Below are 14,085 nucleotides of genomic sequence, written 5' to 3' on the forward strand. Positions count from 1 at the left end.
GCTGCTTTCATTCTGTTTATCTCTAACAGCGACAGTCCTCCATCCCAAGGAGGACTCCATGGCACCTTGCTGGCTTTGAGTCGATGGGCTGTTCCTTCCTAACGTGAGCTTTCCTCTATCAGGGCAAGGAAGTGATTGAGCACTACCTGAAGGAGCTGATCTCCCAAGGAATCACGTTCATCCCTCGCTGGACGCCTCCCGTAGCAGCACACGGACACAAGGCAGAGCAGGCCCCAGCAGCCGGCCGCAATGCGGATGATGCACCGCTCGAGTCTGGGGCTCGTGGGACTGCCAAGGAGCAAACAGGCAGCTCCTGCCCTGCAGCAGAGCCCGTCAGCCCCGATGGTATGCAATGTCCAGGCAGCAGCAGCTGCTGGCACTTCACGTGCCCTGAGCAGCACTTAGGAATGAGTTCGTTTATATTTTTTTTTGCTTCTCGGTTGCTGATGGGGAAGAGGGGAAGTTATTTTCCTTTTTCAAGAAAAATACAAACAATTGGGCTTCTTTTCCCCCAACCTGAAAAGCCAAGAAAAACTTTAGAGGCAGCGTTAGGGGTATTTTTAAATATTTTTAAAGAAAAATTTAATATTTTTTAAAGAAAAGCCCAAAGCCCTTGGCTTTGATCTTAAATGTAAGATACTTTGTGCTTTAAATGGGAGAAACTTCAAGGTATCTTGAGTGTAGCGTCAGTGAATTACTGTTAACTATTTTGTCGATTTCAGAATGAGTGTTCTCATGGATTTGTTTGGTTCTGTGGCTTTTTTCCCCATACCAGTCTATGACAAATGCACAGAATCGAACGTTCTCTTTCTGTGTATCAACCTGCTGATACCTTCTAGACTAAAGAAGCTGCTTCTCTGACAGAAATAAGAAGAGCCTTTTAATTTAGATCAGTGATACTGGAAATACTTGTCACTTCTCAGAAGCGGACAGCTGCTCTTTCAGCTGAGTGCAACTCAGGAAAAAGCTTGGAATTAGGAACTTTCCAGGGCTCTGGTCTCTGTGGGCCTTCTCTTGGAGCTTCTCTTTGGCGGAATTTGCCTGCAAAGAGGATCCAAATCCATACAGGAGCTGAGAACAAGAAATGTTTCTGTGCTTTGAGACTAACTTTAATCTAGAAGTGGCAGATTGTGTCTAGCAGAAGGGGAGAGCAGCTCTCTTTCTGTTTATATTCATGTTCATAGAGTGATTAACTTCCTCGAGTCTGCTCCTCAGCTTGCTAGCTCTGTGCATTCTGTGTGGGTGTAGCACTTACTGCATATAATTTCTGTATTATCAGCCAGAGACAGTGCATCCTGTGGGTTTCCAGTCCTTATTCTGCAGTTAATGGCTTCTGCTGGGGGGGGGGAAAGCCTGTTGCAGAGCTAGCTCTGAGGTCCTGCTCCCAGCCCTTCTCATGTGCCTGCTTGTCTCCAGCGCAGCACTGCCCTGTGCTGCTCCCTTTTGGTACCACGTTTTCCTCACTGGCATCTGCACACACAAGCCTTGCACGGCACATCTGCATCTCTCTCTGAATGCTGGCAGGCTCAGAGCCCTTGTCCTTTGTCCCTCTCTGATCTGGAGGGACTTTGAGCTGCAGGTTTACACAGGGCATCCTCATGCCAGAAGCTTCCCTTGCTGTGTGAAATGTTCAAGTTATTCTCCCTTTCCCTCTGGTGTCTACAAGCAGGATAATATTTCAAGTAGCTGCTTTTTAGCCTCTTGTCATTGAAATTGTGAGTGAGTTTTTTAGGACACCAGGGGATTTAAGTGCCCAGGCCTCAGAGTGGTTAATGAGATGAATGCCAGAGCTTGTGATAGTTCTTTAAAAGCTTCTGCTGGAATAGTCAGGGTTGGATGCAATATCAGTGTTCTGAGAGACAAGTGGAGCGATCTGGCTTTGCTATCTTACGCAGTCTGTGTCCTCGTGCCCTAATCACCATGGGGATTGCTCACCCACTCCCTGCAGGCAGCTAAAATGGGGGGGGTTTGTGCCCTTCCAGTGTACATCACGAGTAACCTCATGTGTAGAAATAACTGCATATCGCTTTTCTGGCTATGTCACATCTCCTCTGAATTGCTCTTTTTCTTTCTCCAGCTGACAAATTGGATGCCGATTACATTGAGCGATATCTGGGCCAGCTGACTCCAATGCAAGAGAGTTGCTTGATCCGTCTTCGACAATGGCTTCAAGAAACTCACAAAGGCAAGGTGGGTAGATGACACGGAGAGCACCCTTTTGCAAGTCTGCCTGCAGGTGTTCTCACAGCTTGGATGTCCCACAGTAAAACTCAGTCGTGATAATTGTGTGTTGAGACTCAGCTGTTTTGGCAAGGTGAGGTACAGGGTTAGGCACGGAGAACAGCCTGTGTGATCTCACAGCAGCATCCAGCATCATCATGGACTGCAGCTGTAGCCCTGTGTGTGTTGGAAAGGCGGTGCTGGGTACCCAAGCACAGCGGCTTAGCTGTGCTTTTACAGTGGGCATTGATCGTGGCCTGGCTGGCTGGTCTGGATGCAGTGCTTCCCAAACCTGTGTTGGATCAGGCAGGTTGCGTAAGCTCCTACAGCCAAGGGCTGAATTCTTCTGAGCAGAATTCGTTCTGATCTTGTTTTAATCTCCTTTATCAAAATGTACCTTTTCAAAGCCACACAGAATTCAGGAAGTAGAGACCGTCTCACCTCATGGTGTGAGGTATACTGTGTAAAATGCCAAAATAGAGGAGGTGAGGGGGCTAAGCTGGAGCGAGTACAGCTGGGCTTGGCCAGATAGTATAGGTAGAAACATGTTTTTACCCCCAGAAAATCAACATGGGTACTGTAGGTTAGATGCATCTCTCAGTTGCTGTAATGTTCATCAGCTGCCTGGATTCCTCTTAGTTGAAGGGGAATCTCTTTATCAGGCTAGGCAACAAGGGGTACGTGACTGAGAAAAGAAGAGACCTGGAGCAGCTTGAATGTCTTCAGAGGTGTCTGCCTGCAGATTTACTGATGCAGGGAGATCGGGTGGGAAGGAAGAAAGGACCAACAGTAGCATCAGACAGAGTAATCGAATGGTAATGAGCCCTTAGGAAAGGGGGAAAATGGGAGAAAGATGGTTGGAGCAAGTGATCTCCCTTGAAAATAGGGTAGAGCTAGATAAGGTTGCAATAGCAATAGCTTCCTGGCCTAGAGGATAAACTGCCCAGTCAGTCACAGATCATTAGGAACCACTCTGCATTCATAGGCTTTGCAATAGTGTCGTTTCTTTTTTTTTTTTTGAACTGACTTTTCTGAAAGAAGCTGTTAACAAGAAACTTTGCCAGTAGTTTCTGCATGCTTTGCTGTGTCTTTCTCACCTGTGGATGGAGAAAGAGTTGAAGTTAACCAGAAAACAGCAAGCTGAAGGGAAGGGCAGTGTGTGTTGAGGTGGTACGTGAAAGTTTTCGAGGAGCTGCCTCCAGCCACCAGCAGTGCTGGTGTAACTTGGACCATGCCCAAGAGGGGGCTGCCATAGACAGGTAAGGACTACAGGAATGAATGTATGTACGTGTGTATATACATATACACACAGTAGAACAGAGGACCCCTTGAGGGACTGTCTGCACACCTACCTGCAAGCTGCTAGCATATTGCTGTGATGCTCTGCCTCTGAGTGTACAGCTGGGCTTGGCTTCCCAGCTAACTGGGAGTGAACCGTGTGAATCTGCTAACACCAGCAGCTTCACTAATAAAATATGCTGTACTACGTATTGGCTGTGATCTGTGTCTCCCCTTGCTTCAACCTGCTCTCAGATGGAAGGGAGTTGACAACAAGCAGGCACAAAGCAAAGGGCAGGGATTCCCAGGTGTAGTTGTGCTCTGAAATACAGGATGTGGGTTTTCAGGTCATCAGTGACGTGTCGAATAAAGCAGTGTGGGCCATCTGTGTGATGTCTTGGCTATTGGGTGTCCGGCTGAAAATGAGCCCTAGATGAGAGCAAGGGATGAGAGACTTTATCCGTGTGTGTGTGATCTGCTAGGGTCTCAATTTCAGGTGGACGAGGCACGTTCTGAGTGTTTGCCTGTTTTGTTCTGTAGGTTTTTCTTTCTCCTCTTAGAGGCTTGGAAATGGTAGCTGGGAAAGGTGAAAGGGAAAGCACGTGAGCACAGGGCAACGACGGCCTCTTGGGGTGCTTGGAGCTCTGTGGGGTGTGCAAGCTCCTTCTTCCTCTTCAGTCCTCTGATTTTGCTATCCAGTCCCTGTCCCTTTCCAAACAGGCATTGTAACCAGGTCTATTGTTCCTTGTGTGAAGACACAAACTTCAAACGGTGTTAAAATTACAAGTTCTTAAAGCTAATAATGGTAATGAGTGAGTTTGTGCCGTGTGGAAGAGTACATGGAATTTCACAGGTAAATCGACCACCAGGCTGGAATTAAAACCGTGTCTTCCTGCAGATGGAAGTTACTGCTTTGATTGGGCAAGGATAATTACGAGACTACGTCCCCTCAGAGATCGCGTTCTTTGGTCCGACCACAAGCACTGAATTTGGCTCTTGCCTGCTGCTACGCACAGCCTAGATTTGAAAAGCAGTAAGAAAGCTGTGCAACAGCCCTCCTCTCTCCCTCCTCTTGCAGGATATCCAGGACTGTGGTAGATGGTTTTTTCCTGTTGTCTTGTGGGTAATGGCTTCCTCTGAGCAGCAAAATGCAATTTAATTCATCTGATGAAATTCTGCTCTCTTTAACCTTACTACGATGCAGAAAAATGTGGAGATGTTCATCTAAGTACATCTGAGATCCTGTTTAGGAAAGCTGCCCTTTCCCTTTCTATGACATACAAATGCAAAGTGTTTAAAATCTCCCATTGTGCTGAACAGCACTGATATCCTATCTCATCTGCAGGTACTTGGCTTTAAGCTCCCAATCTCTACCCATCGTTATATGGAATCAGTTCTTAATATCGCTTACAGCTTGCTATCAGCCTGCACAACTGGGGCTGCTCCCAGCCTGACACTGCTAGCTGCTTTTCTTCTTTGCTTTCTGTTTCCATGAGCCTGTCAGGGATCAAACAAAAGAGCTCTGATTCCGAAGGCACGCGTTGTGTGTCATAGCAGGGCTCAGATAGCTTGCATTGTGCTAAGCACGGACGCTCTGGAAGAGACTAGCCCAGCTCTGCAGAGCTTACATTTTTAATGGGAACTTGATGTAGCAACTGAGGTCAAACACTTTTGGGGAAGCTGAGGGTGAAGGAATGGAGAAGAGAAATCAACAAATTATATGCAGCTAGAATCCAACTGTTTTCCCCACTGATGGGCTCTTGGTCAGCTTTGGCACTTTCCTGAGATCTGTTAGAGTTACAGCTAATTCCTGTTGCCTGCTACTGCTGACTGTTTGTCTTTGGTCTTCAGCCAAAGGGAACATGGGAGATTTGGAAGGAGATTGGAACGGTCCATTCTGTAGCCTTGGTTTGGGAAGGCTTTTGTGCCTGTGGCGCTAGATTTACTGATCAAACGTTTTGGGATGAGTAACTGAGTGAGGGCATGTTGTGATTTTAGGGTCATTCCTTTTGGTAAGAGTTAATGTCAGGGGATGGGAGGTGCCTGTGGGGGAACTGGAAAGCTTTGCTGTTCAAACACCAGCAGCAAAGCAGAAGAGATCTGCACGAGGGCTGAAATGTGGTGCTAATGGGTAGCGGTTTGAAGACTGCGCAGTGCTCATCCACCTCCAAAGAGCATGTGCTTAACTTGGGCAAGGTGTTACCTACAAAGGCTTCTCATCCTTTGCTGATTTGCCCAGCAGGGAGGTGAGCTTGCAGCTGTGGTTACTGAGTGGAAGCATTTGGTTTGTCCTTGTTGATAGGTAGCTGTGGGAAACTTTAGCCAGCCCAGAGCTTGTTGGGGTGTCTGGCTGTTGGCTCTCATAATGCAGGGGCTTCTCACAGGCTGTGCATGCGCGTGTGCAACACTCAGATAAATTAACAAGCCCGTATCTCTCAAAGGGACGTGGATGCGTCACTTCTTTCATGCTCACAGCACCATCTGCTGCCCTGGGCTGGATTAGGAAGGGAGAAGGGAGAAGGAATGTATCTTCAATCTTTGTTATCAGTGTTCTGAGGGCTTAAAACCTGGTGCACGTCCTGCAGGCTGGTTTGCGTTCCTCGCAGCGTGGTGACTCAAGCAGCGATCCTCCGAATTTCTCTTTTCCCTCAGATCCCCAAAGATGAGCACATCCTTCGGTTTCTGCGGGCTCGTGACTTCAACATCGACAAAGCTCGGGAGATGCTCTGCCAGTCGCTGTCCTGGAGAAAGCAGTACCAGGTGGACTACATCCTCCAGTCATGGAGGCCCCCGGCCCTGCTGGATGAATACTACACCGGAGGATGGCATTATCAAGACAGAGGTCAGAAGCTCCCTCCTTGCACTTATCAGTGTAGCTTGCATTGTAAGACCTCATAAGTAACTTGTGTTTTTTTTGGAGAAGGCTGTGTTGATGCTTTAAGCACGGACAAAGGAGTTTTAAGATCTGCAAATAGTCGGCCTCTCTCTTTCACTGTAGCTCCTTTATTTTCTCTGCTCAAATGAGGCAGGCTAGGGCTAGTGCGGAGCAGCATCTCTTTGATAGGATGTCCCTTGGGTGTGATTTTTATCCTGTTCAAATATTTAATGTGGCATTTGTGAAAGGTGCTGGAGTGATAGCCTGGGAGGCTGCCATACACATCTCTGTTTGCAGTAGGAGCTTTGCTCTGTGCTTGATGTGGAGATTCCCTAAAACCTGAGGGCACATTCCAGTTCCAGACAGTCTGGCTGTGTTGCTTTTACCTTTTCCTCAATATATTGAGAATACCAGAGACCAAACAGCATTTTGTCACTTAGGACACTGTATGACTGCTCAGTGGTCCTAGCAGCAGCCCACTGAAGTTTCTCTCACAGGCAGTGGTGTGTTATTTCATACAAGAAACACGTTAGGATAACGATCTGCATGCCTGCGTTCACTGAAGAGCTTCACATCTCTGGGCATTTCAAGGTCAGCTGTTGGTTTTTAAACCTATGTGTTTGTTTTGAAGATGGGCGACCACTCTACATCCTTCGTCTTGGCCAGATGGACACAAAAGGTTTGGTGAAAGCCCTGGGAGAAGAGTCACTGCTGCGACATGTAAGACCTGCATTCATTTCTCACCTGAGGAACTGTGTTTCCCTTGGTGTTTAGAAGTCTTGCTGTAGTGCAGCAGTAATCTACCTGCCTGACACAAGTAATTCCTCTGCTTCACGACTGGCAACCCCAAGCTACGCCTTTGGCATAGTGTCTTTGGCATAGCATAGCTTCTCTGTCTTCCTCTGCAGGAAGTGGAATTTCTGTAATGGTGTGAATGGGCCAGAAGGGTGTTCTCTGGTAACACACAGCTCAGCTGTAAGCTTTCCATGCTCTTCTGTGCAACTCAGCTAGTAGCATTTGACCTTGAGACTCTTGTGCTTTGTCTTAGATTTTCAGTATCTGTATCTTGTATGTTCAGCAGACCTTCTCAGTAGAGAAGCTTTTTTTAATATATTTTATCTACACATAAACTCGTACTGCTTTGCGCACTGTAAGTTCTCAAACTGGTGTATTTCTGGATTCTGTATTTTTCTGAGAGGTTTCAGGAGCTCTCCAGGTTCCTCAGTCATACTCAGGCTAATCCAAGTCTATGCTGTCTTTAATTTCAGGTTCTGTCAATTAACGAAGAAGGGCAAAAGAGATGTGAGGAAAATACCAACCTCTTTGGGCGCCCCATCACGTTAGTACATTCATTTTTCTTCTATCCTTACAGAGTTTGAACTGTTGTAGTAAGAATAATGATTCTGGGGGGGCTTTTAGGTAATGTTCTTAGGGTTAAGCAGCAGGCAGCAATGTTGCCTGTGTCTTGCAGTCTGTTCTTGTCTGGACTTGGGGTACCTTACAAAGCAGGCCCAAATGCTGAGAAGCTCTACAACTCCATATGAAAACAAGTGTTGGTTCTTCCTTACACTATTTTTGTCCCCTTCAGATGAATGTAACCACACTATTACAGTGATTTTAATGTAGAACCTTGATGGTCTCTCTCTTTTAGAAAACAAAACCACCTGCCAGATTCCATTTCCATCTCAAAATACACTTTTTTTGGTCTTTTGGCAATATGCTGTTACGCCTTTGCCTTCTTCCACATGGACAGCTTGTGCCCTTGCCTTTGGGGCTGAACATCTGTCTTGTCTTTTTCTGGATCCAGCGTACTGAAAGCTCGCTGGGTTTATGCTGTCTGCTGCCCGGGCAGAGATCTACTCATCACTGGAACTGCTGGCCTCTCTCATTGGCTTCTTTAGGTCCTGTTCAACCCATGATGTTACTGAGATGTTTTGTGGGTCATGTGCTGAGCAGCCACCGTGCAGTGGAGGTTCTGACTGGACATCTTCTTCATGTTCATTTTAGATCCTGGACGTGTCTGGTGGACTTGGAAGGGCTAAATATGCGGCACCTGTGGCGGCCTGGAGTTAAGGCCCTGCTTCGGATTATTGAGGTCGTAGAGGACAACTACCCTGAAACTCTGGGGCGACTGCTGATCGTGCGAGCACCCAGAGTTTTTCCTGTGCTTTGGACTCTGGTGGGTGAAATCTGGGCTGTGGGATCATAAGCACCTGTACAAATGGCTAAATCGTCCGGTCGTCGAACGTTCTGCTTATTCAAAGAGTTAGGGGGTGAAAAAGCTTGCAGACAGCTCGTGGCTGATCTCCTGAAGAGGCCACAGCTTTGCTCCAGAGCTGCTGTGTTTGCTTCTAGTGGCTGTCATTCTAGCAGGGCAGCGTGCGGGATCTGAAGTGTAAATCCTGGTGCAGCAGTGGTAGCCCAGATGTGGTGGGTTTTCATGTTAATGGAGGAAGACAAATAGTTCTTAATCTCATGCTGGAGGAAACTGAAGAGAAAGGGATAAGTATGGATCTGCATGGTGCTTGCTGTCTGTGATGGCAGTGTAAGAATGTGCTTGATAAATTTCTTGTGGGGTTTGTCTATGATGTCGTGAGTGCACGCTTATTTTACCCAGAGTAGAAGATCTTTTTTTCCTCATTACTTCCCTCTTTGGGAGAGAACTTCAGAGCTGAGAAGTTCTATCCTGCTGCTGGTCTGTGTCCCCGCTGATGGGGCCTTCCAGTCTGGACTCTAAAGCATCCATGTTTGACTGTATCTCAACATTATCTCTACTTTCCCTCAGTGACAGTGGTGTCCTTTGTTCGCTTCTTATTTCAGGTCAGTCCGTTTATCAATGAGAACACAAGGCAGAAGTTCCTTATTTACAGTGGGAATAACTACCAGGGTCCAGGAGGGCTGGTGGACTACGTAGACAAAGAGGTGATCCCAGACTTCCTAGGGGGAGACTGCATGGTGAGTTCTCCTTCCTGCTGCGTAGATGGAATCTGCAATAGTTAAGCTCCCTCAAATCTGCTCCTCCTACGCAGCCACCCACCCCACCAACCTGCTGCTCCTTCCTGCTTTCTGTAATGGTTGGGGTGTCACTGCTCTAAGCACTGTGCTGTTAATTAATGCACAGGAGGCTGCACCCTGAAGCAGTGGTGCTGTCCCGGAGAAGGGAATTTCAGGTCAGCTCTCTTAAAGGAACTTAAAGAAATCATCACAGTAAAAGTAAACTTTGTGGAATCTTTTACCAGCTGAGGATGTCTACCCTCCTGTGTCTGACAGCAGGCAGGTGCTCAGTACTTTACCACTGGGTTAGCATGAACCCTCATACTTGTTTGTCTGGCTCTTGCAGTGCACTGTTCCAGAGGGTGGGCTCGTTCCCAAGTCGCTCTATCAAACAGATGAAGAGCCAGAGAATGCAGATCACATCCGGCTATGGACAGAAACTATCTATCATTCCGCAAGTGTCCTCAGAGGAGCTCCACACGAGGTACAAACCAGAGCATCAGAAAGCTGGAGGTGATGCTGAACCGACACCGGTGATGTGTTCCTTTTGTGAACGTTGACTAGAGCAGCAAAGAGCTCCCGAGCAGTGAGCACGATATGTTTCAGCAGCAGCGTGTGCTCAGTGGGAAGGCTAAGGCTAGCTGACAGCTAGAGGCTGGGAGGTTAAGAACCAATGTAGAAGTAATGCTGCTTCTCTTTACCGTGGCCTGATTTCCTGTCGTTGTATGTGGGCTCTTCCTCATCCTTTTTGGGGAAATAAAGCTCCCTCTGCTGCTCTTTTGATAGTACTGCTTCCATTCTCAGTGGCTTGGCAAGGACAGAAGTGGTGGTGACACGTAAGCTGGGTCATCAGGAAGGAGAACTTCCAAAGAAGGAGCACTTCAATTTCAGAACAGTTCTCTGGCTTCCCTGACAATGGGTGATGCTGACTCGGCCTGCTCGGGCTCCTTAAAAAGCCTTGGTGCCTTTTGGGGCGTGCAGCCGCTCTGAAGGTGCTCTGTGCTGAGTCCTGAATGCTTTGCTGCAGTTCCATGGGGGCTTTCCTAGAACTAGCAAGTGATTTGCAAGCAACTCTGATCCAGGGGAGAGATGGCATAAAGGTGGCTGAGCAGATCTACTGGGGCAGCAGCCCGGCAGCGGGAGTCAGTCGGTGTCCTCCTTAGGAATCGAGAGGGATCCCTTAACTGACAGACTGCAGGGAAAAGCACGTGTGCAGAGTGGGAAGGCAGAGGCTGGCTGCCTTGTAAATACCTGGCCCGTTGCTGTGTGCTTGCTGTATTCCCTTTTTAGATCGTTGTGGAGATTTTGGAAGGGGAGTCCGTGATCACCTGGGACTTTGACATCCTGAAGGGAGATGTGGTGTTCAGCCTCTTTCACTCCAAACGAGCTCCAGAAACGAGTCATAAAGAAGCCATGTTACCAAGTAGCTCTGCTGCTGGGGACAACGTGCAGCTCATTGATAAGGCCTGGGTCCTCGGCGTGGATTACAGCCGCATGGAATCTCCGCTGGTTTGCCGGGAAGGGGAGAGCATCCAGGTGAGATGCCTTTGTGTCCTGGCCTGCATCTTGTAACCCTACTGTGTTCCAAAATGGTCTGGTGGTGGAGAGGGGAAGGAACTGGTGGGATGGGAAATCGTGTGTTGCTTGGAAATAGTTGTCATGGCAATCATTCTCTGAATTCCCTGTGAAAATGACGACTATTGCACTTTATTATGGTTTTAAGTTTAAAAGAGGGGAGATTTTAGGTTAGATGTTAGGAGGAAAGTCTTTACTTAGAAGGAGTCTTTACTTAGAAGGCCCTGCTGCCCAGAGCTGTGGGTGCCCCATCCCTGGAGGTGCCTATGGCCACGGATGGGCCCAGGGCAGCCTGAGCTGGGGGGGGCACAGCCCATGGCAGGGCTGGGGCTGGGGGCTGGGAGGACCCTTCCAACCCAACCGTGCTGTGATTCTAGTTTAGACAGCGTAGCCACTGCAAAGAGATTCCATAATCTGTGATAAAAAAAATGAATTCAATATGATCAGATGAGCTTTTTGGTGGTGGTTGTTTAGATTTTGTGTTTGTTTTTTTTAAGCTAACGTTACAGAGGTGTGGCTCAGGCATGTAAAATGAAGTGAATGATGTGTGCTCCCCCACGTAGCCAGCTGAATAGCTTTTGTCTTTCATCAAGTCATCCAGTTATTTCCTGAGGCTCGCAGCAGTCACTCGGTAGCACTCTTACTTCCAGGGATCCCATGTGACTCGCTGGCCTGGCTTTTACATCCTCCAGTGGAAAATGCACGGTCCTCTGCCCTGCTCTGGCACCAGCCTCCCTCGGGTGGATGATGTCCTCGCCTCTCTGCAAGTTTCCAGTCACAAGTGCAAGCTTATATACTACTACGAGGTGCTTGCATCCAAGGACTTCAGGTAGGAGATTTACTATGCAGCTTGCAACGAAGAAGCTATATGGGATTACGAAGTGTGACTTTAGGCATCCAGATACCAGTGATCTCTAGAAGGTGTGTGTTTAATTGCTAATAAATTAGGTGGACACAAAGTTGGTATTTTGTGGCAACGATCTCCCTTAGTGTGGAAGGCAATAGGGTTTTCTCTTTGTTGCACGTGCCCCTTGGCTGCGTGTCCACCAGTGGGGTTTGTGCTTCTTGATTACAGCGGCCTGAGCTGTGGGAGGTGTTTGAACTTCTTGATATGAATGGGGGACGTTTTGAGAAGCTGCTTTTGGAGTAATGGAATGAATACCAGCTGGGCTATTTCATTCATTCTTCATCTGGCATTGGAGGAGGACGTTTGCTGTGACTTGGAGAGCGCCTTGCCAACAGTGCACACATCTACCTGTGCAGGATCTATTTAGCCTCCTTCAAAGCAAAGCGTCCCTTCCCAAATCATCCAGTAATCTGAAGACTTTGCAAGGGCTTCACTAGGAGCTGGAAGGAGGCGTTAGGTAGATGGGGCTTGCAGGTGGGCAGGTGCTGACCTTGAGAGCGTGGCCTGGCCAGGTCCCGTCGGCTCAGAGCAGCAGCAAGTTCCTGACTGCAGTTATTCAAACCTGTTCCTTGTTGCTCTACCCGCATAAAATGTGCCAGAAACAGCAGTCACAGCTGTGGGGACTCCGGGCTGGGTTGGCAGGAGCTGAGGACAGCAGCTGGAAACACAGGGGCTTGGACTCCTGGCCTATGGGGCTGCAGTTGTAAGGCTGGCTGCAGCAGCTGAGCTCACCGAGCTGTGCTGCTCTGGAGTTTTTTCTTGCAGAGAGACCAGCTGCATTGGGACAAAAAATAAAATACTTCTCTCAGAGTTACAGAAAGCTGCTGTCAGATGCGTAAAGATATCTGTGAAGCAGCAGCCTGCCTTAACAAACACATCCCTTTTGTCCCATGACAGGGGATCCATGTCAAGCCTGGAATCTTGCAACAGCGGATTTTCCCAGCTGAGCGGAGCCACGACATCTTCCAGCCAGTCCCAGAGCAGCTCCCACCTTTCCAGATAGCAGGGCCGAGGCTGCACCACAAGGAAAAATTGCTCAGGGCTTCCTGGCCGCCCCGGAGCTGCTGTGTGCACCAAACCAAAGAGCCTGCAGGGGCTGAGCCGTGGGGCAGGCGCTGTGTGAGCACAGGCAGCGGCCCCTGCACAGCGAGAGGCTTCTGTTCTCAACAGAGGACTCATTGCAGCCACGGCAGGTGTAGTATTTTATAGCAGATGCCTACTTCTCAGTAGACTATTTCTTAAATTGTGGGGTTGTTGGTTTTTTTGGGTTTTTTTTGGATGAATGTCAGCTTGCATGAATTTGTGTATTCCTAAACTCTCAAGGGCTCCTTCCAGTCAGTCCTTTTCCTACGTGTGGTGGAGGAGGCTGATGTTGCCTTATCTGGTTGGTCTGTAGGACTGGATTATTCACCTGTAGCAAAATGAATCTCGTTTCCCGAGTGCCCAGGGTACCCATTGCTCCTCAGAAGGTAACGCGGGCGCTCCAGGTGCAGGGACTTGAAGCAAAGTGTAAATACTTCAGTACGGATAGGATGCTGTAGAAATTAGTTCCAGGTCGAAGCTAAAACCTCTTCCTATCTGACGGGATGCTGTTAGGAAATGTGTTGGATTTTTTTTTTTTTAACCCACTGAGACACAAAAATCAAAACCTTTTTCTAGACAGTACGGGCAGAGACCCTGCCGCCAGTGAGCATCTTTCTTAAAGGTACCTTTCCTCTTTCCTCAGGTTTACAAGCAATAATAGGTGGCTCTGACCCATCTCATCCAAGGAGGTGGGAACCGAATCCAATGATAAAGGGCTAAGAAAAGCAATATTTTATTTCCTGAAGGCACAAATCTTTATGGCCGTGTTATAGAAGTCTTCAAAACATGAGCTAACTTGAAAACTTTAGAGAGAGAGAAAAAAGAAAAAAAAAAAAAAGCATGTCTGTATTTAAGCACTTACTGAAACGTATTTATTCAAATCATAGCTTATTTCAAGTTCATTTTTAACTTATTTATAATCTGAAAAAAATGAGTATTTATTAAATCCAGTCGCCTTTTTTTTAGCGGGACGGGCTTTGTTTTAGGGAGGAGTAACTGATGACTGAATGAGCAGATGCATCTACTGCTGACCCTTGTGAGTGCTGGGGGTTCTTGTGCAAGGGGCTGTGTGTCGAGCGCTGCGGTGTGGGCTGCGTGCCTTCATCTCCTGCAACGTTCGGGTCGGGTCCAAAGCTGCTTGGGCTCTAGAGGA

General features: G+C 47.9%; 1 protein-coding gene across 2 annotated transcripts in view; it reads left to right on the forward strand.

Annotated features, from left to right (window-relative positions):
• Nucleotides 1-13,878, forward strand: part of SEC14L5 (SEC14 like lipid binding 5) — a 35,650-nt gene extending 21,772 nt beyond the window's left edge. For both annotated transcript variants that reach the window (XM_021411373.1, XM_021411374.1), the window contains 11 exons: nt 123-345; nt 2,078-2,190; nt 6,151-6,340; nt 7,005-7,093; nt 7,642-7,712; nt 8,381-8,552; nt 9,194-9,328; nt 9,714-9,851; nt 10,658-10,903; nt 11,593-11,771; nt 12,747-13,878. In XM_021411373.1, coding sequence (XP_021267048.1) covers nt 123-345; nt 2,078-2,190; nt 6,151-6,340; nt 7,005-7,093; nt 7,642-7,712; nt 8,381-8,552; nt 9,194-9,328; nt 9,714-9,851; nt 10,658-10,903; nt 11,593-11,771; nt 12,747-12,852 — 1,662 coding nt within the window. In that variant the 3' untranslated portion in view covers nt 12,853-13,878. The remainder of the gene's footprint in view (nt 1-122; nt 346-2,077; nt 2,191-6,150; nt 6,341-7,004; nt 7,094-7,641; nt 7,713-8,380; nt 8,553-9,193; nt 9,329-9,713; nt 9,852-10,657; nt 10,904-11,592; nt 11,772-12,746) is intronic.

Source organism: Numida meleagris, chromosome 13 (genome assembly GCF_002078875.1).
Source record: "Numida meleagris isolate 19003 breed g44 Domestic line chromosome 13, NumMel1.0, whole genome shotgun sequence".
NCBI lineage: Eukaryota > Metazoa > Chordata > Aves > Galliformes > Numididae > Numida > Numida meleagris.